Genomic DNA, 20,898 nt, shown 5'->3' on the forward strand with positions numbered 1-20,898 from the left:
CGAGAATGAGAACTGTTTTAAATACTTAAAATGGCGACGTTTTCCTTACTTGAACAGCGTTCAATCATTCGTTTTCTGAATTTGCGTGGTGTGAAACCAATTTAAATTCATCGACAGTTGAAGGAGACATGTGGTGATGGAGTTATGGATGTGTCGAAAGTGCGTTCCTGGGTGCGACAGTTTAATGAAGACAGAACATCGTGTGACAACCAACCGAAACAACCTCGGGCTTGCACAAGCCGGTCTGACGACATGATCGAGAAAGTGGAGAGAATTGTTTTGGGTGATCGCCGAATGACTGTTGAACAGATCGCCTCCAGAGTTGAAATTTCTGTGGATTTTGTGCACATAGTCCTGCATGATGACCCGAAAATGCGAAAAGTGTCATCCAGGTGGGTGCCACGAATGTTGACGGACGACCACATGGCTGCCTGTGTGCCATGTTGCCAAGAAATGTTGACGCGCAACGACAGCATGAAAAGGACTTTCTTTTCGTCGGTTGTGACAATGGATCAGACGTGGATGCCATTTTTTAATCCAGAAACAAAGCGCCAGTCAGCTCAATGGAAGCACACAGATTCACCGCCACAAAAAAAATTTCGAGTAACCGACAGTGCTGAAAAAATGATGGTGTCCATGTTCTGGGACAGCGAGGGCGTAATCCTTACCCATTGCGTTCCAAAGGGCACTACGGTAACAGATGCATCCTACGAAAATGTTCTGAAGAACAAATTCCTTTCTGCACTGCAACAAAACTGTCCGGGAAGGGCTGTGCGTGTGCTGTTTCACCAAGACAATGCCCCCGCACATCGAACTAACGTTAGTTAACAGTTTCTTCGTGATAACAACTTTGAAGTGATTCCTCATGCTCCCTACTCACCTGACCTGGCTCCTAGTGACTTTTGGCTTTTTCCAACAAGGAAAGACACTCTCCATGGCTGCACATTCACCAGCCATGCTGCTATTGCCTCAGCGATTTTCCAGTGGTCAAAACAGACTCCTAAAGAAGCCTTCGCCGCTGCCATGGAATCATGGCGTCAGCGTTGTGAAAAATGTGTACATCTGCAGAGCGATTATGTCAAGAAGTAACGCCAGTTTCATCAATTTCGAGTGAGTAGTTCATTAGAAAAAAAAATCAGAGGCCTCAGAACTTGAATGCACCTCATAGTATGTAAGCACAAATGTTTTCTAGAGGACCCATTGCAAACGCTGTTGACGATTAAGATGTCAGAAACCATACCACCTGGACTACATTTACCAAATAAAAAATATATGCTCCGACCCAGGATCGAACCATCGACATCCTGCATGCTAACCCAAAACTCTATCCACTGCACCAACTGTAGAGCACAACTAAAATGTGCTTCAGAGGTAGTTACCATACTTGTGGTTACAGTGTGTCTCTAACGTCCTTTTTCTGCCGGATGTACTCACCAGATGAAATTTTGTGAAAGACATTTTTTTATCGCTGGCATGTGAGGAGTAATGCTGCGAAGCGCGAATTTCACATCACCCTATACACCTCATTTGGCATTACCTTCAGAACGTCATTTTTTTTATTATTAACTGTCTATAACTTTGATTCAATTACTAACAAAGAGATAGAGGGGCTGGCCAGTACTTACCTCAGCTCAGTACAGCCGATAGAAACACAAAAAACAACCGAAAATTTAAGCTCCTAGCTTTCGGAATAAATGTTCCTTCATCAGGGAGGAGAGAGGGGAAAGAAAGGGAAGAAGGGAAAGTGGATTAACCTGGATTGTGAGTAACTAAATCCACTTTCCCTTCTTCCCTTTCTTTCCCCTCTCTCCTCCCTGATGAAGGAACATTTATTCCGAAAGCTAGGAGCTTAAATTTTCGGTTGTTTTTTGTGTTTCTATCGGCTGTACTGAGCTGAGGTAAGTACTGGCCAGCCCCTCTATCTCTTTGTTAGTAATTGTTTCACATCTTTTTATGAGATTTTCCATTAATTAGTTATAACTTTGATTCATCTACTGAACTACATATGTTTAAAAAATTGTCAAATGGTTGTACAATAATCTCTCTGTTTTTAGTTATTGCACCATCTGCCATCTTAACTGACAGTGTGTGATGTTAATGCAACATAAGTTTCTGTTCTATTTTCTTCATGATCTTCTTGTTTTCAATTATTTCTTTTTACCAAAATTTCATGCACCTTCTCATATACTCTTAAATGAAACACAATGAATTTTGTACTAATTATTTTATAATAACTGTATTTTGTGTGTTCATTGCCAATTGGTGAGATAAACAAAGTGATCGCACACATTAGCTAAACCACAGGAAAAAATATATACAAACTAATACCTTAGCTAACTAAATATCATCATGCTGCTTCTGAAAAAAAAGTATCAAATAATTGCAATCTACATCAATACAGATAATAGCACAACATTACCTAAGAACCTCTCACTTTCAGGGCCTTCTCCTGCAGAATTATAAGCCATGACTTTCACATAATAATATGTGTCTGGTTCCAGGCCAACTACAATTGCCCAAGGCCGAGTGCTACGGCTAAGGTAATAAACAGCATCTTCTTCACGGTTCTTTTCCTTCCAATATTTCAACTGAAAAATGACAGCATGTAAGTACATACATTACATTGCAACAGGTATTGAAGCACAATCAAATTTACACTAATCAATACAAAAGTTAACCTTATTCTAATAACATAATTTTCAACATTTTATGATACAACAGGTTCTCATAATTTTTTTTATTGAATTTCTTAAACGAAAAACGTTTTCCTCACAGTCTGTTGTTTTATTTGGAAATACACACTTTATTTCATTGCTTGAAGTAATTATAATTTTTATGCCATTTGCTGCACATTTTGTGCAGTTAGTGTGTAGAGGCAACACTTCTTACTTTAGTGATGCCTTCCCTGAAAATCTGACTTCATCTTACTTGCTCTCATATGCACTGCTAATCTGAATCTCCAGACTGTCCCTTCAGTCCAATCTGTCTGAATTGTGCAGTGTAGGTGTACGATCCTATTTTTTTAAAGAACAGGAAGCATGGCAGGAAGTGTATTATCACCTGTCTTTTACATATGCTCATTATGCATAACATGGCTGGTGGTAACTCATAAGAAAGAGGTATGTAACAAAGCATTTCTTGCAGTTAATGGAATGAATTTTTGTAATAATCTTTTCAGCATTAGATGTGACAATCTTCACAATTCACAGGAAGTTACCACCTGAATTATGATGACAAATGTCCAGAGAAAAACAGATTTATGCTGTTGGTTCAATCATTCTGGGTCTACTCAAACATGTTTACAGTACCTGACACCTTTAACACTTACCCTATGTCCAATGAGCTTTCCACGTATCATCTCCCTACTCTGATTGATAGGTACCCAACTGACATTTAGGGCAGTGGAGTTGAATGCTCTGGCTGATACTTGCTGTGGAGCAACTTGAGGCATGTCTTCTGCACTGTATATTGTCACTATTTTTGATTCAGGTCCATACCCAACTTCATTCACAGACTGAAAAAAACAAAAACACATTTCAATTACACTCAAGTCAACTATGTTAAACTTGAACTTAAACTCTAAAAAACAGGTTCCTGTGATACAGAGCCTCTGCAGTGAAATGTTTGCTTCTTAGAACCCCTTCTATTTCCTCACAGGAGCAAACTTCTGTTCTACTGATTGCTTCCTTTGGTCCTTCCCTTAGATTAGACTGACAGAGTGTACACGCGGACAAGCGGAGGGGGAAATAAACGCATTCTCACTGTTAAGTAGCACGTGTACACAAATTGGAAAAGTTAATGGTTTAAATTAATATACATAGCATTGCTACAAGAAAAGCAAAACTTTCAGATATAACATTGGTCTCTAAGATTAATAAGCTGCAAGAGAAGCTAAGCTTTCACAAATAATATTGAACTTTTTTGCGCATGTTACACTTTAAGATACATCCCACAAATGTGGCAGTAAAATATTTAATAACGACAAAAATGTCTGATCTTCTGGGCTCAAAATTTTTCTAAATGGTTGTCCCCAAAGAGTTGATTTTTAAGTGAGAGGCAAACACTGTGATTTAAGAAATTCAGTATACATTCTCGCACAAAGTTCTGTTAGTATAAAAGGAAATTTACTTTGAAAGTAACGCTTTTCAAACAACCATTCGCAATATTTTCCTGCAACCTGTTAGAAATAGGTTCGTTTCAGCAGTTGCCAGAGAGTGCCAGGTAACAGGCATCACCGTGCTTGCGCAGCTATGATGGTGCAAAAAGCCCATATGCTCGTATGTGTAAAACATTAAAAGATGTTACATTATGTCATAAAAGAAACAAGACATTAGAGGATACCCCAAGAGCATCGGAATTTCGTGAACAATACTAAAATGCATAATTCGGCTTACAGTGCACATTCGTATGTCCAGATTCAGATGTAAATTTTCTTGGAGAACCAGTACTGTATTATCTCGTGTTCGGTTCTTTATTATGGCATAGTGCCATATGTGCTAGAAGATGAAAAGATGTATTTCTGAAATGCAACGAACAGTTGAAACTAGCCAACATTGTGGAATTAAACACTTTGTTTCAAATAAATTGACTGCTTCAGTGGAAAAGATCAATAAAAGCCAAATTTCTTTAGCAAACTGACAAAAATAACTTCATTGTACTGGAAGGCAATTAATGTTTGACTGTCAGAAAGGTGGAAATAAAATCTGAAACTAATAACATAATTATGTGAATGTATTTTAATTCAACTGATAGCCCTCGCTCACAGAAATCCATTGTGTTTTCATTTGATGTGAGAGCAATAAACAAAGAGGAGAAAGCAAAATCACTAAACGTAAACACAGGTCACACAGAGTATCCAACTCCCCACTACAACTCAGCCTGCTCTGTGCATCAGCACCGGATCAATGATATTTCCAAACTACGCAAATATTAGATAGTGATCTCCTCCCCCTCCTGTTTTGAGCAGCGTTTGAGGTAGGACAAAAATTTAGGAAAAGAAGAAAAATAGACTTCTCAGAAATATGTTCATTTTGTAGCACACATCTTACTGAAGAGTATGATATATAAAACCTGTGTTTGAGGAAATGTAAGACATGTTATTTGGTCTCTTTGTATGCAAAAGTGCAGTGCCACGCCCCTTCACACGGCATTTTTCTATTGAAAGTCATTACCTCGCAATTAATATTGGATGGGATTATTTGTAGCCCGGTGAACAACATCTCTTCAGAAGATTTGCACTCTTTATTGCCTATTAGCTAATAACTTGCTTTTTTTGTGTAACATAAAATTAAATTCAGGGTACATGAAACCAATAAAAACAAGTGACAAGCAAGACAGTACACATTTCTTATTTCTTCAATTCTTAAGTCCTACCATTTTCTTCTCTCCAACCTTGTTACAGCTTTACATGGTGTCCTTTCCTTTGTGCAAAGCGATCTATTACCTCATCAAACGCTTTGCCACATGAAAAAACAAAATGTCGTTGTCTAATACTGAAAAAGCTGTTAATACAAACAGTACCCAAGACTGGTGTGGTTTTTCGATCTGATTACATGTATTTTGTAACTGTCTTCGGGATAACACGAAATAGGCCTGTCTAATATTGCAGCAATTGTAACACACACCAAATAAACAGACTGTTTTAGCACAAACAGTCACTTTTTTTTTTTAACACAACAGAGTATACTTCACGAAGTACCAATATCAAATGCCTATCAGGCCTACTACAAGCAAAAAGCTTTATGTTAGGAAATAGTTTCACATTTCATTCATACGCTCGAGCTTCTCAAGCACGAGATCGAAAAGTAGTAGTACGTAATTTTTATATAAATCTGGAATCGTCATATTCTTCCATAATTTGTGTGATATCCCTGTTTCTCCTCCTTCCTCATTCTAACAAAAAATCTTGTTGTCACTAATTTTGTAACTATTCCTGCCAGTGTTAAAACTCATTCTCCGGTTAATTTCACTAACCCTGCCACAATCAACTGCTTAGTTATCCCGCGTTTATCTCTGGTTAGGCATTATTACTTGTTCATACAATGCGTTTTACGCGCTACTCCCAGAATAGAACTTAGGCGGCTGCTACAAAGGTATGTGCAACTGGCAGTTACTAGTGTAGCAGTCTGGCCAAAAATTTTCTATCAAAATTTCATTTTATTGCATACACCGAGAAGATAATACGTAATCTTTCTTACCTGTTAGTAGTTTATTTCCACTCTGGTAGTCTAAATCTATGGATTTCACTGGTATTTATAACAACGCTGATCATTCGCAGGCCCAGTTAATCACATAAACAAACAGCGATTGACATTCAACCATTCGACTTTATTCCGCTCAGCTCATATAGCTCTGGCCCCTTCTGTCTGTAGGAAAGTTTATTTCTAGATGTGATGGGGATTCCCCTGGCAGACACAAAGTACACTATGCACGCATTCAAAAATCAACTTATGATCCATTCAGAAATAAACTTAGAATATGTTCACAAATGTTAAAAAACCAACAGGGATGCGTTTCAAAATCATGTGAGTAATTGATAGACCAACGTGCGATGGATACTAGGCGCTTTGTGAAACAAGGCTTTTTCCAATTTTGCCTCTACTGAATCTGGCAGCTTCCGTGTGCCACTAAAATTTTTCCGGGTAGCACCTTGCTGCTGCTGCTGCTTATACAGCTAACAGTCACACTTGTGTAGCGAGAAACGGGAGAAGGTACTACACATGCACGACTCAACTGTGCATGCACATGGCCCTCTCACAACTGCTCAAATGAATCTAATGTAAACAGTTGTGATGTCACGCTCATTGGAGGCAATTTTCTGTTATGAAACACTGCAGAGTCTTCCTAAGGCCTTTGACACATTTTGCTGTTGGCAGACACTTGTATGAGCACTGTGTTTTGTTGTTGTATATGGTGCATTTCCTTTGCAATTGAAGTTTTATTTTCGTTTTTTCCTTTTCTCTCATTTATGTTTTATTGCTGTAAAGTTATTCTGCAGTAGTGGGATACAGTAATATCCTTTGTTAGAGTATTGTTTCTTGCCAGTCAAAATTACAAAAATTTAACTAAAAGAGAGAAAAAATTCTTGGAATTCTAAAAATAAGCTTTTTGTCTGGACTGGCCACAACCCATCTTATCTTTGCAGAACAAACAAACTTCATCCCCATGCAAATTGTTTTCTGCTAAGGGGCCCACAAAGCAAACTGCATTTTTACGTTCATTCTATGTGGCACTGCCTGTGGAATGAAGTTGAACCACCTGAGCACTATGGGAATGTTAACAGAACCAATGGACGAGATAAAATAGAAGTTTTTCTACGGAAAGACCATATATGACATAATATGGAATGAAGCACTGTGGGGAGATTTAGATGAAACAGTAGATAAGTATTCTTCAAGACAGTACAGCTAAAGAGCCCCTCTAGACAATATGGAGGTATTGCGTGCATACGCAAATGGGAAACTGGACAACAGCTATCAGCAAAAGAAGAGTGAAATGAGACAAGACTGTAGAATACACACTACAGACATTAGCCAATAGAGGCAGAAGTGAGGAAACTATAGTCAGGAAGATTAAAGATGCCACAACAGTAGACAGTACACATGTACAAGAGATCTCTTCCAACAGCATTCATTCACTCCCTATCTCTTTAGTAACAGTAGCAATCATTAACTAAGTCACAAGATTATGCAAATTAGCATTTTATTCTTAATTAGTTGTACCCCATGTTTCACTATGGAAGTTAAAAAAGGGCCTGTGGGTACCATCACTTTTTTATGGAAACTTGCTGTTCGTGAAATACTGGTTAGTGATTCGCGAATACACAGTGAGAAAAGGATTACATATTTATGTAGTAGTCTATGACACGTAAAAATTAGAGAATTTAAGAAGGAAGATTAGGATTTAACATCAAGAGAATTTAAGATAGCCATTTACTGGGCACCTCATCTATTAAGTATTCTATATGTCAATCTACCTGTCTCTGTATCTGATGGTTACAGTGCTCTGGTAGTGAGGGAGATTCAGAACAAGCTACTGAATCCAAACTGAACAAAAACTACATAGGCTCGTGTACTCTATTAGTATACGCAAGTATTGCACTGTATGTTGTCTTTTTACAATAATTCTTTGTAAAAAAATTCTTTGTCATTTTAGACAATGGATTTTCTTGTTCTGTTACCACCAGTTGTTTATGTTCATCCCTAAGCAACTTATTTTCTGCTAAGGGACCCCACAAAGCAATCTGCATTCTCACATTCATTATATGTGGCACTACCATGGGAATGAAATTTTTAACACACGTTTCATATGCAATTTACTCTCATTTGGGGCTGAGTTTTGAAAAATACTATCTCAGTAGATTCCTATGGCACATAAAGGAAGGTCCATCAAATTTCTGTTTCTAGGACCAATCCGATGGTGGGCATTTACCTGTGAAATCAGAGGGGCACTGCATTACCCCCCCCCCCCCCCCCAAAAAAAAAAAAAAAAAAAAAAAAATCCGTTTTCAAACCTCTATGGAATGATTTTTGCAAAATTCTTTCTTAGTGTGTGCCTTTGTCAGACAAACAATATTCACTTTGAATTTTCAGACCATATCCCCAAAACTGTATTAATACCAATTTCACTACCTCTGGGGTTGAATTTCCCAGATTGTTTTCTTTCCAGGCATCTATCCTACAGAAAAAAAATGATTTCAGTCTACCAGTTTATCCCTTTATACACATAAATTTCTGTTCTAAATTACTAAGTTTTATTTTTACTCATTCTAAATTTAATCTTTGTATAACTGTATAAAGTACGAGCAGAAAAGTTGTACAGTTTTTGATTTGTGGTGTAAGAAAAATATGTTTCATGTGGCGCAAACAGAAAATTGGAATTAATAATATATTTTTAGATAAACATTCATGTAATGAGATGTGGGAAACAATATGAAAACAACATCCAACTGGCTGGCACACCAGCCCCCATCAATAATATGCGGGTGGATTCAGAACATGGCTGGTGCGCCTCCCCAAATCCTGGAAGCAGTGCGTCAATGTGCTTGGCAGTATGGGCATGTTGATGTGTCACAGACTACCTGATAAAATCTTCTATGCAGTTTATTAGAGACCAGATGGCATGATCCCAGGTAAACCATTTTTATGATTAAACATCTCTAACATAACAGCAATAAATCAGTCATGTAATTACCATTACCATGAAAATGAGCAAAGAGAATGATCAAGTTTTTTGGTATATTTTTAATTTTACTTAGCATAACAAAGATATATTACCTTTCATTTATTTTCACAGCAATTTATTACACTTTTTCATTTCAACAAAAGGATTACAAATTTTGTGCTTATTCACTTTGCTCCCCAGGATGAATTTATCATCCCGCTTACTTTGAGTGTTTCAGCAATTTTCTACCACTAAATACTTCTTTTCATCCAGCATTTGTGCTGTGCATCTCTAGGATCCCAGAAGCATGATTATCTTCTGTGTTTCAGACCACTCCATTGATAACAACTTGTCAAGAATGGCAAACATTGACAAGACATCACACAAAAGTTTTGTGTACTATTTCTGCTGAGGTGGAGAGACATGAATTTCAATTGATGGCCCAATAAATGAATGGAATCAGTGGAATACAAGTGAACAGAAGCAAATGTCAACAGCAAACGACTGAATTTGTTCATGCATGCCTAATGTTTACACCTCAGAGAATTCTCATTCACTGTAGCATATTCGCTTTGGTGTACAAGGGGCTCCACTGATTGGCCAAGAATTTTTCACACTGCCCTCATACTATCGTATCTCCCAACACTGTTCCCTCAAAATATATGTACAATAAAATGGCAATCAAATACACTGAGGAGTAACTGCTCTTATTTCCCACTCAATTAAAAAGGTAATTTCTACACACAGCATACACAGAATAGAAGCTACACACACACACACACACACACACACACACACACACACACACACACAAATATCATGCTAGTAAAAACCACAGGTATCAATTTGAAATTTTTTACAAACCATTACAATGGACGTCTTTATGAACACACATATACACACAAACAAAAACAATATGACACTAACCTGCACTTTAACGTTGAACTGGGTGTAATAATACTCTGGCTGTATTCTAACAACAGCAGTTCCTATGTTACCATATTTTTTCAATCCCAGACTTTGAAACTCCATATCATGGTGAGCACGCTGCCAAAAAATCTTGTAGTATATGCCAGGACCATTGTGATCTTGAGGTGGCAATGGCTACAACATAACAACAATGTATACTTGATATTGCAATGTTTTCTAAAAATATTATAGCTTTCTTCTTTCTGTACATGACATGTATCCTCATCCAACTTCGGAACTTATCACTACTATTCAGAGAGAAATAACTTATGACAAATAATGCTATGTTGCTACAAAACATGCACTGAGATGAAAGATGGGATCAGCACAGGTATCAGAATAGGAAAAGGAAGCCCAGAGTTGATTCTGCAGAAAGTTTCAGGAATTGTCTTGTTTCAGTTGTCCTGATGGAACTCATGTAGACTAAATCTGCTATAAAGAGTAGGGCAATTAACTTGAAAATCTTGGGGATGAAATAAGGTAACACCAGACTTATATTTTACTTAGTCAATCTGATCTATGTAAACTGACGTCAGACTGATAAAAACCGCAAGTATAAATTTACCATATAGCAGAGCTGCTGAGTCACAGATAGGCACAACAAAAAGACTGTCACAAATATATTTGAAATTTTCTATAAACCAACTACAATGGATGTCTTTATGAACAATTCTTCGTGTTATCCTGCAATGTATTAAGCTCACTTCTGAGTTTCCCAAAAGTACACTATTTAGCACTCCTCTAGAATACGCGAAAATTGACAAAGAAATTAATATACCAGACAAAATTAATATGGTTTTACGCTTTGCAAGAACAAACTTTTCCGCAGGGTTGCAATGTGACCAGATTAGGAATTACTTAGGCATCTATTATAAGAAATGTATATGCCACCTAAACCCGAGCCGGTGAAACATGTCACTTGACAGCTCGTGTGGGGTTGGCTACACTGCGATTGCGAGGTTGCAATAGCTGCCACCGCACACACCCACAACTCCGAAATACGTTTTGTAAATGTAAGCTACAATCAACATTTATACGTTAAGTGCAACAAAGTATGTTATTCTAACAATGGATAGAATGACGACATTTGATAATATATGAAACCGGGAAGTCATTCTAAACCATTACAGTAATAGCTGCACGTAAAACGGCGTATAATAATGTAATTCTAAGCATACCAAGTAACATGCTATCCACACTCATAGAAAGAAATAAAGCAAAACATGCATAGCCTACCCGACTGCTGAGAGAAAAAGAATTAATTCTGTACACATTTACACTCACCAAGTTACGATGTCAATGGCGCAATTCCGTCCAGTTCTCCTTCACTATCATTGGAATCGATGCCAAAACCTTTGTCTTTGTCATCATCATCATTAAGAGAAATCATTAATTGTTGGTTTACACTTATAATGACGTCTATAGTCTGTGCTTCTCTTGTCAGTTTAGCAACATGGTCTACTTTTTCCCTCCATGAGGTAGTGTCTATAGTAGCAAGACCTTCACGTAGCAGTCTTTCTAATTCTATTACAGTAAAAGTCTTCTTGTTACTTCTAATGTACTCCTTGATTTCACTCCAAACCAATTCAATTGGATTAAAATGGCAGTGATAAGGTGGTAGCCTAATTACCAAGTGACCCTGTTCGCTTGCAATTTCACCTACGACGCAGTTAGGCATCACAGGCTTATTTTGTTTCACGTGCGAGTATAACAGCAGCTTTGTCATGCTCATGTCCGCAGCAATGTCTCTTGCCTGCAACCATTGCTCCATAGTTTCTTTATGGTCACTAGTGGTGCGAGTTTTATCTAAAATCACGGAATGGTACGGTGCATTGTCCATCACAAAACTGTCGGAACACTAAACTGGAGCAACAAATTTTTAAACCACTATAGAAACCGTTGGTGGTCCATACCCTCATGACAGTCACCAATGTTTTTTTTGATCAAAAAACTAAAGTCCTTCAGGCACAAAGCCGTTTGAAGATCCTGCATGGGTCACAATTAATCGGGACCCCCTTCCTGTTGTCTGATGACCGCTCCTATTCGGAGTATCATCTGTCCAGCATTTCTCAACTGATTCTCCAGTGCTGACCCAGGTTTTGTCTAACCATATGTATGTCCTTTCCTACAATTTTGTGTAATAAAATGGTACGAGCTGCAACGACATGAGGTTTTTCTAGCAACAGTTTTCGTCCATCTTACTTTTTTAAAATGGAAGCCCGTACTTTTTAACGTCATCTTAAGTGGCGTTTTCCCCCCTGAGAAAAGTTCACTTTCTTTTAATCAAATTAGCAACTTCGCAATTGTGGGGTATTCTTTCCTTTTATAATATCCATATATGTGCCGATAAATTGCATTGGATTGGAAAGAATCAATATCTGTAACAGGACAAGACTGCTTTTTTTTCTTGCCTGGAGTACTTAAAAACAAACTGTTTCTTCTGCAGGTGCTTTCTTCTTGTTTACTTCACTGTCTTGTAAGTCTTGAAGTAGCACACCTTTCCTTATAACTGTTCTTTCACTGAGTCCTGAAGTTTTCAAGTTACGATCTAAAACAACATCGGCATGAATCAACACATGCCCATGAACAGAAACAAATTCTTTGTCTTGCTCGTAAAACTCACACGTCCTCCGTAGCAATTCCAAAGCCTGACTATTTAATGGCCCTCCACAGCGCAATGGATTGTCGCTTGATGAACGACATTGTTTTGGTGACATTGTTTAACAAACTAAAACTGTAGTCAAGGCAGTAACACAACACAACAGCAGGCGTTCGCGCATTAACATAGACGGTTTACAAGGAAGCCGGCAACGTGGTAGCGTTGATGCCGGAACCAGCTTTTGTTTGGTGCTGTTATTGGTTCAGAAGACATGGTACCTCCTGTTCCTCATTTGTTCGTTAGTTCTACTACGAACTCTACAGTGCTTGAGGAATGACCTTGAAGTGACATGTTTCAGCGGCCCGGGTTTAGTGCTTCAAAAGCGCAAATGACTGTGGAGTACCACATTATTAAAACATTTCAACTTCAAATACTCTGATGCATTTGCAAGGAATAACACACACCAACTAGAAATGAAAGACACACTGTATACATAATGAGGTATAGTTGATTACACAAGAGTACAATATCTTACCCTACATTGGTGTTATGTCAAATAACATAGCTGAACACGTTTCACAGCACCAAAGTTAAGATTGATTTTCAAACAGAAGATGACTTGCACATCAAATTTCAGTGTGATACACACAAATTTCCTCAGTTTACACACTGAATAACATACAATATAAGCTGTGTAGCATATAAGAAATTCTTTGTGGGACAGATGGCTAGAGCATTTAGTGCCACATGCAGGGGATGCATTTCTACGAGCAACAGTAGTACTACTTCGTTTGGTGCTCACACTCACCTGGATGGACACAAGTTCCTGGGCATAAATAATGGGATGCAGAATCTTCCAAAACTCAGCAAGGGAGGGTGTATGGATATCCTTAAAGGGCTGCCAGCAGCATTTGAAAAATATACTGAGGATGGTTAACATATATGCTGACCTGGCAGCAATGACCAAGGAAAATATGAACAACAAAAGGAATACATCAAAATTACTGAATGGAATATAGTTCTTTGTGCAAGTTTTGTGGAATATGTTTGAAACAAGGATGTGTAAACCTCTTACAAGCAGACGTGAATTTAGTTCAAAGTTAATCTCTAATTTCAAACACTACTGCAATGTGACACATACAAGGTGAGACAGTCAAAAAGGAAGATTTGTGGACTGGCTGGGTGCTGTAGTGGGGGTTATATAAGTGGGGGACCCGACCTTGGACGTGTAGACAAGTGGAAGTTTTAGTAGCGATGGATTGTTAGTCAAGCGTAAAACACGTGTTTCCTGCAAAGGCGTATCCCAAGAACTCTTGACAGTTTTGTTGGAGCTCAACACACTTTCGAGACTTTAAATCACCACAGCCACTCCTGCATCATCTACTAATGGTATAAGCCTCCGGGTGAGCAAAGAGGTGGTAGTGTAAAAAGAGACCTGACCTAAGAGAATATTGATCATTTGCATGAAGCTTTACAAAGAGCTCAGTCAAAGTCAGTGAGATGGCAGCAACTGGTGAGAAAGATTTTGAATAATGATCTCTAACACCATCCACACAACATGCAAGCTGTGCAAGCCCTTCAAGCTCAAGATTACAACAACAGTATACACTTTTCACTTTTAGACACAAGAGAATACATGCAAAACCTAGGATGCCATTTGAGTGATACCATATTCAAAAAATGATGACTTTCAAGGTAAACTACTAATTTCAACACATGTATACTAGATTCATGTAAAATAAAATAAAATAAAATTTATTTAAATCTCCAGTTTGGGCATTTTTTACCCCTTTACAATGGTTAGTCTAAGATTTTAATTATCACTTTGAAAATATAAAACTAATTACTATTTGTATGTTTGCAGGTACATCTAAGTCCTGGTACACACTAAAATCCCTGTGCCACAATACTGAAGCATGCTACTGTACCCAGGCTAACTGAAACATTTCACTTGGACAGTTCACGTGTAGTTGACTATACCGCAAAAGTGAGTTTGCAATAGCTGCCACCACACATTCCCACAGCTGGTATCTCCCAATTATGTTTTGTAAATGTACATTAGAATCACCATGTACATAAGCTGTCACATGATAATATATATGTAAGTATGACAAAGAAAACATTCCTGACAATGGAGAAAACAGCAATAGAGAAAAAGCACTTGATAATACATGAAATACTAGAACAAATAAATAACAAGCAAAGTTAATGATATTCTCTATGAGAAGCCATTCCAAATTGTTACTGTAATAGTTGCATATACAACATCATATAATAATGTAGACCTAAGAATAACAAAGAGCACGCTATCGACAACCATACACGATTCAGGTACATACTCTGTTACAGTGTCAAATAATTAATTCCAGATACATTTACACCCACCAAGCTACAATGTCAATGGTGCAATTCCATCCAGTTCTCCATCATTACCATAATCCAAAAATCAGTGCCAAAACCATCGTTGTCATCATCTTCATCAAGATAAATCATTAGTTGTTCATTCTCATTTACAATAACGTCTATAGCCTGTGCTTCTCAAATAAGCTTACCAACATTGTCCACTTTCTTCCTCCATAAGGTGGAGTCTACAGTGGCAATACCTGCATGTAATAGTCTTTCACTTCTGTTGTGGTAAAAAGACTTCTTGTTATTTCTAATGTAAGTCTTAACGTCACCCCAAACCAATATAATTGGGTTAAAATGGCAAAGATAAGGTGATAGCCTGTTTACCATATAACTCAGTGTCCTTACAACTTCATCTACAACATTTGCAGGCCTCACAGGCTTTGTCACACTCATGTCCACAACAATGCCTCTTGCCAGCAACCATTGCAACATAGTTTCTTTGTGGTCACTACCGTATTTACTCGAATCAAAGCCACACTTTCTTTCCGGTTTTTGTAATAAAAAAAACACCTATGGCTAAGAGTCGAGTGCAAAGTACGCGTAAGTTCTGAAAAAATGTTGATAGGTGCCACCACAATTAACTTCTGCTGTCGAATATATGTAGCACTACACAGGCATGCTTTTCAGGCCAGGCACAAAGATAAATATTGGCGCCAAAACTTCCACTTCAGGAAAAAGAGAGAGAGAGAGAGAGAGAGAGAGAGAGACAGAGAGAGAGAGGAGAAGTAAATACAAATTCCGTATTGTTCGTCTTCGAATGTAGCCGTATTGTTCGTCTTCGAATGTAGCAGCCTTTCAAATATTCATAGCAACAAAAATAAATTTATTTACACAAAAATACCACCAATGCACAAGGCTTTAGGATCGTTGCACGAGTTGATACACTGGGGCTCATTAAGATTTCACTTAGCAGCGCCTATTGCTCCATGGAATTTTGTGAAGTGCTTGTTGGTGTTCGTGAACCATAATGGATCACTTTGATTATAGTGCCAAATTCAAGAGGGAGAGTTATTTCTTTTGTGGAGGAAAGTTCTCATCGTGCTGCAGGTCTGCGATACGGGATTGATGAGAGCAACATCAGGCGATGGCGACTGCAGAGAGAGAAATTATTTGAATGTTCAAGTAGCAGGAAAGCATTTATTGGCCCAAAGTGTGGCTAATATCATGCACTAGAAGTGATTTTAAATGAATTTGTTAAGGAACAGAGTCAGAAATTGCTGCCTGTGAACGCCGAAATTTTAAAAATTAAGGCACATGAAATTGCTAGAGACCAAAAAATCGAAAATTTTAAGGCTAGTCGCAGCTGGATTGATCTGTTTATGAAGCACTGGGGTTTTTCACTTTGGAAGCAAACTTTAGTTGCACAAAAGCTGCCGAAAAATTATGAAGAAAAACTTGTGGAATTTCAGCGCTTCATAATCAGGTGGTGCACAGAAAAGCAATACCCTATTGGTCAGATAGGAAATGCTGACCAAACTCCTGTATATTTTGACATGCTGTCAAATTATAAGGTTGACGCCAAAGGAAAGAAAGACATAAGTGTTCTTACATCAGGGGGCGAGAAACAGCGGATGTCCGTGATGCTTGCTTGCACAGCAGACGGACATAAATTACCCCCATTCATAGTTTTCAAGCAAAAGATTTTACCATCATCGGAAGGGTTTCCAAAAAGTGTAATTGTACGAGCAAACGAAACTGGGTGGTTTTCGGAGGACATGGTGCTGGAACGGATTAGACGTGTGTGGAATCGTCGTCCTGGCGCAATGCTTGGTTTACGCAGTCTGTTGTTATTAGACGCATGCACAGGCCATACAACATCTGCAGTAAAATGAAAATTAGAGGAAAGCAAAACGGACTTGGCAGTAATTCCAGGAGGGATGACATCAATTCTGCAACCATCTGACGTCTGTTTCAATAAACTATTTAAGGACATGCTAAAACGCATGTACACAGACTGGCTTTCAAAAAGCAACAGACAACTGACATGAACAGGACATGAAGAACGCGCAAATTTGTCACAAGTGTGCCAATGGATTTATGATGCATGGAAATGTGTCCCAAATCAGACTGTGCAACAAGCATTTAAAAAATGTTTGATATCCAATGCACTAGATGGTACAGAGGACGATGCTCTGTATGAAGATATGAGCAACAAGGAATCGAGTGATAGTGATTCAGAATCATGACTTATATTTTAAACGCTGTTGGCAATATATGTGACAACGATAGTGAATGTGAACTGGATGGAACAATGCCACTGACATCATAAATTGGCGAGTGTAAATGTATATAGAATTAATTCTTTGTCTGCAACTGAGTAGGCTATACATCTTTTGCTTTATTTCATTCTGGGATTATGGATAGCATGTTCTCTGGCATGCTTAGCTTTACACTATTATACCATGTTTTAACTGCAGCTGGATAAGTAATTATATGGATACCTACATCCCATGTGATGGTCAGGTCACCAATTTTCCCACCACCACCTCCAACATTTGATGGCGCTTTGTAAGGAACATCAGCAGGTGTGTTGTAAATAGGTGATGGTGCAGATGGAGGTCCATAACCGAGAGCATTTGCAGCCGATACTCTAAATTCATAGCCAGACCAGGGTGACAGAACATTTTCCACTGTAGCTTCTTTACGGCCATTGTAAAGATAAACTTCTTTTGCTTCTACATCTGTAAAAATTAACATTTCATGAGTTTTACTTTAGGGACACAACAATTGGGTCATTACTACTCATATTTTTACTATGGAACAAGCTCAGTTTAATTAAATAAAGTAACAGCAAGAGTCAGAGAAAATAATGCTTAAAAAGTAAAAAAAAAAAAAACCTACATTACATGTGACTAATTAAACAGTAAAAAATGTTAAAAAAGTCAGATGGAGATACCTCGTTGACCACTGACACTAAACTGAACCAAATCTTCTGACACATATTACAAGATACTACCTAATAATTTTGACCAAAGTTTCAGAAACATATAAAACTTTAAAACCTGTTTCACCATGACCTTAGTGATACCTAAAATAGAGGTAACCTGAACAAATTCTTCTCCTCTTTTCTGATAAAACAGGCAACCAGTTAAAATGTGGTGTATTGAAACTGGTGTACCACAAGCACTATAAGCTGGTAGCTCCTCTTCCTAAAGGAGTTATTTATTTACTATAGAGTGTTGCCTTGCTGTTAGTGTCATTGGCACTCATTAGTTTGATACAGTAGTTTTTAATTTAATCGAAAATTATTTTTATTTTTCCATATGAAGAATCTGTCCTTCCAATGACCATTTCTTCTTTGATTTCTTCACATTTATCCTGCAGCTATTCTGCTTTAACTTGTGTGCACCTTCTATTGATTTCATTCCTAAGTGGCTTTCATTGCTGTATTCCTTTTGTTGCTGAATATTTCCGAATTTTCTTCTTCTTTTTATCAACTGAAGTACGTCTTCTGTTACCCATATCATCTCTTACCTACATCTACATCACTTCTCTGCAATCCACAATCAGATGCCTGGCAGAGGATAAAACTGCCCTCCACATTTTCAGGAAGTATTAGTAAACTGTAAGTTAAAAGAAGTACCAATCTTCTGTAGTGTGCTACTGAATTTGTTCTCTATGTTGTTCATCCCTGTGACTACCTGCTAATTTTGCAGTTCAGCTGTGTCCATACCCATGATTTAATTACAGCTTAAACCCCCTTACTGAATTTAAAGATGGGACTACAATTAGAGTTTAACACCCTGCTCACAATGAGATCATTAAAGATGGAGCACAAGCTCAGATTCGAGGAAGGAAACTGGCTGTGTTCTTTCCATCTTTCCGGTGTTTGACTTAAAAGATTTAAGGAAATGAGGGTACAACTAAATCTGGAAAGCCAGATAGGGATTTGAACTGCCATCTTCCCAAATGTTAGTACAGTGTGCTCGACACTACTCCACTTCTGGTACATTGACATTAAGGTTGTTGAGCTACTCTACTATCACTGGATACTACCCCAGAACTTTGGTGTGCAAAATTGTAGCAGTTTCTATCAAAAAATTGCCAAAGAGTGTGTGTTTCTTTTTTTAAATTTCAGATTCATAGCAAATTTTCCAAACATTGATGTATACAAAAAAGAACATTTTTCAAAAGATCCCCCTATAAGTATATATTCATATTCTAGCACTGAGCGGTACAGTTATTGTCATTAAATTTTGATATAACGCCACCCCACTTTGGAGGGGTAGTCTGTCAAGCATTCTACATTGTGCAAGTATAATACTCTGTGACAGCCAACTCAAACCATTCAGAGTATTGGTACTATGACTGTTGCATCAATACTAGGTACGAGGGACAGACAAAATGATTTCAACTGAGCATGTCACGCCTGCATAATTGTGTTGCAATTTAGGTGCATCAGTTGCCCCAAAGGTTGTCTGCTATTGATTATTTTTCCACCACTCCAGTGGCCCATTGCCAATTTGAGATTTTTTCCCACTTTTTAGAATAGAAGTTTCTACCATCCACATGATCTAGGCAATTAAGCCAAGATCTATACTTTCATGCAATGCACCAAATTCACTATCACAGGCAATAACGGGCACTGAAACAAGCCAGAGTTTACAGTAATGAAGTACTGACGGTGCTGACCAGTCTCCAACATGGGAAACTCAGGTTATCCAACACTAAATTGTGCCAGTGACTGGATCCCCTGAGTACTTGTCATTTATTACCATTATATGTGTGTGTGTGTGTGTGTGTGTGTGTGTGTGTGTGTGTGTGTGTGTGGTGGGAGGAGGGGGGGGGAGGGAGAGATGGCAATGCATTTAGCAAGGTTTCTGTTCTCTACTGAACAGCTTTAAAATTACACCACTCACGGAACATAGCAAATGTCACAGATCTATTTACTCTTACAGGATATTTGTTGAAATATAATCCAACAACAAGTATATGATGACTACAGCGTTTTCCTGGGCACTTTATTTTAATTAGTTTGACAATAAGTACATTCTGAGTACTTGAATAAAAAATGTGGACTGTGTGTTCCAATATTTATGAGGTAGGCAGAAGGTTAAGGTTAAGCTTTTGCCATGAGTAGCCTCATTAGAGACTGACATGGATGCAAAAAAAGGGGGGTAATATCTGGTAATGACCTCACTAGTGGAACTATCTGAGTAGTCATCTGATTTCAGAAAAGTTTGATAGACATAATATTTTGGGGCCTGGACTCATCATCTTTCACTGCAACACATTACTTACATATTTCAAGTTGCAAAAAGAATTCATCACATATACATTATAACTTAATCTATGACATGTTATTCAATTAATTCCAAATAAAAATAACAAATGGAACAGTAACTAAATGGAGAGTGAAATTACTTACTTTGAGAAAGATTCATCCACGTGTTATTCCATCTTGTACGCCCCGAAATTGTGTAGTGCAATATTGGATTGCCATTTGTAGCTCCATCTGTCCACTGAATAGTTGCTGATGTTTTCTTTATGTCTGTTACCTGGACTCCACCTGACATAAATCCAACAAAAACATTAAAAAATGGTAACACATTTTCTTCAGCACAAATAAACACCTATGTTTTTGGTGTAGTCAAATTTCGTGTATCTTTAATTCTTTAAATTATAGACTTCTGTGTGACCTCACTCAAACAAGAAAATAATAATTGTTGGGAAAAAAGAAAGGATAGTGGTATTAAAAACAACTTAATAGATTTTTATAAACCAATTAGTATGCAGAGAATGCTACTTAGACTGCACCT

General features: G+C 37.8%; 1 protein-coding gene across 1 annotated transcript in view; it reads right to left on the bottom strand.

Moving 5' to 3' along the window:
• LOC126297769 (contactin) overlaps nucleotides 1-20,898 on the bottom strand; it is a 154,327-nt gene that overhangs the window by 35,389 nt on the left and 98,040 nt on the right. The window contains exons 15-19 of the mRNA XM_049988944.1: nucleotides 20,508-20,648; nucleotides 17,585-17,820; nucleotides 10,090-10,266; nucleotides 3,329-3,514; nucleotides 2,420-2,588 (exon numbers count right to left, since the gene is read on the bottom strand). Coding sequence (XP_049844901.1) covers nucleotides 2,420-2,588; nucleotides 3,329-3,514; nucleotides 10,090-10,266; nucleotides 17,585-17,820; nucleotides 20,508-20,648 — 909 coding nt within the window. The remainder of the gene's footprint in view (nucleotides 1-2,419; nucleotides 2,589-3,328; nucleotides 3,515-10,089; nucleotides 10,267-17,584; nucleotides 17,821-20,507; nucleotides 20,649-20,898) is intronic.

This window comes from Schistocerca gregaria, chromosome X (genome assembly GCF_023897955.1).
Source record: "Schistocerca gregaria isolate iqSchGreg1 chromosome X, iqSchGreg1.2, whole genome shotgun sequence".
Classification (NCBI taxonomy): domain Eukaryota; kingdom Metazoa; phylum Arthropoda; class Insecta; order Orthoptera; family Acrididae; genus Schistocerca; species Schistocerca gregaria.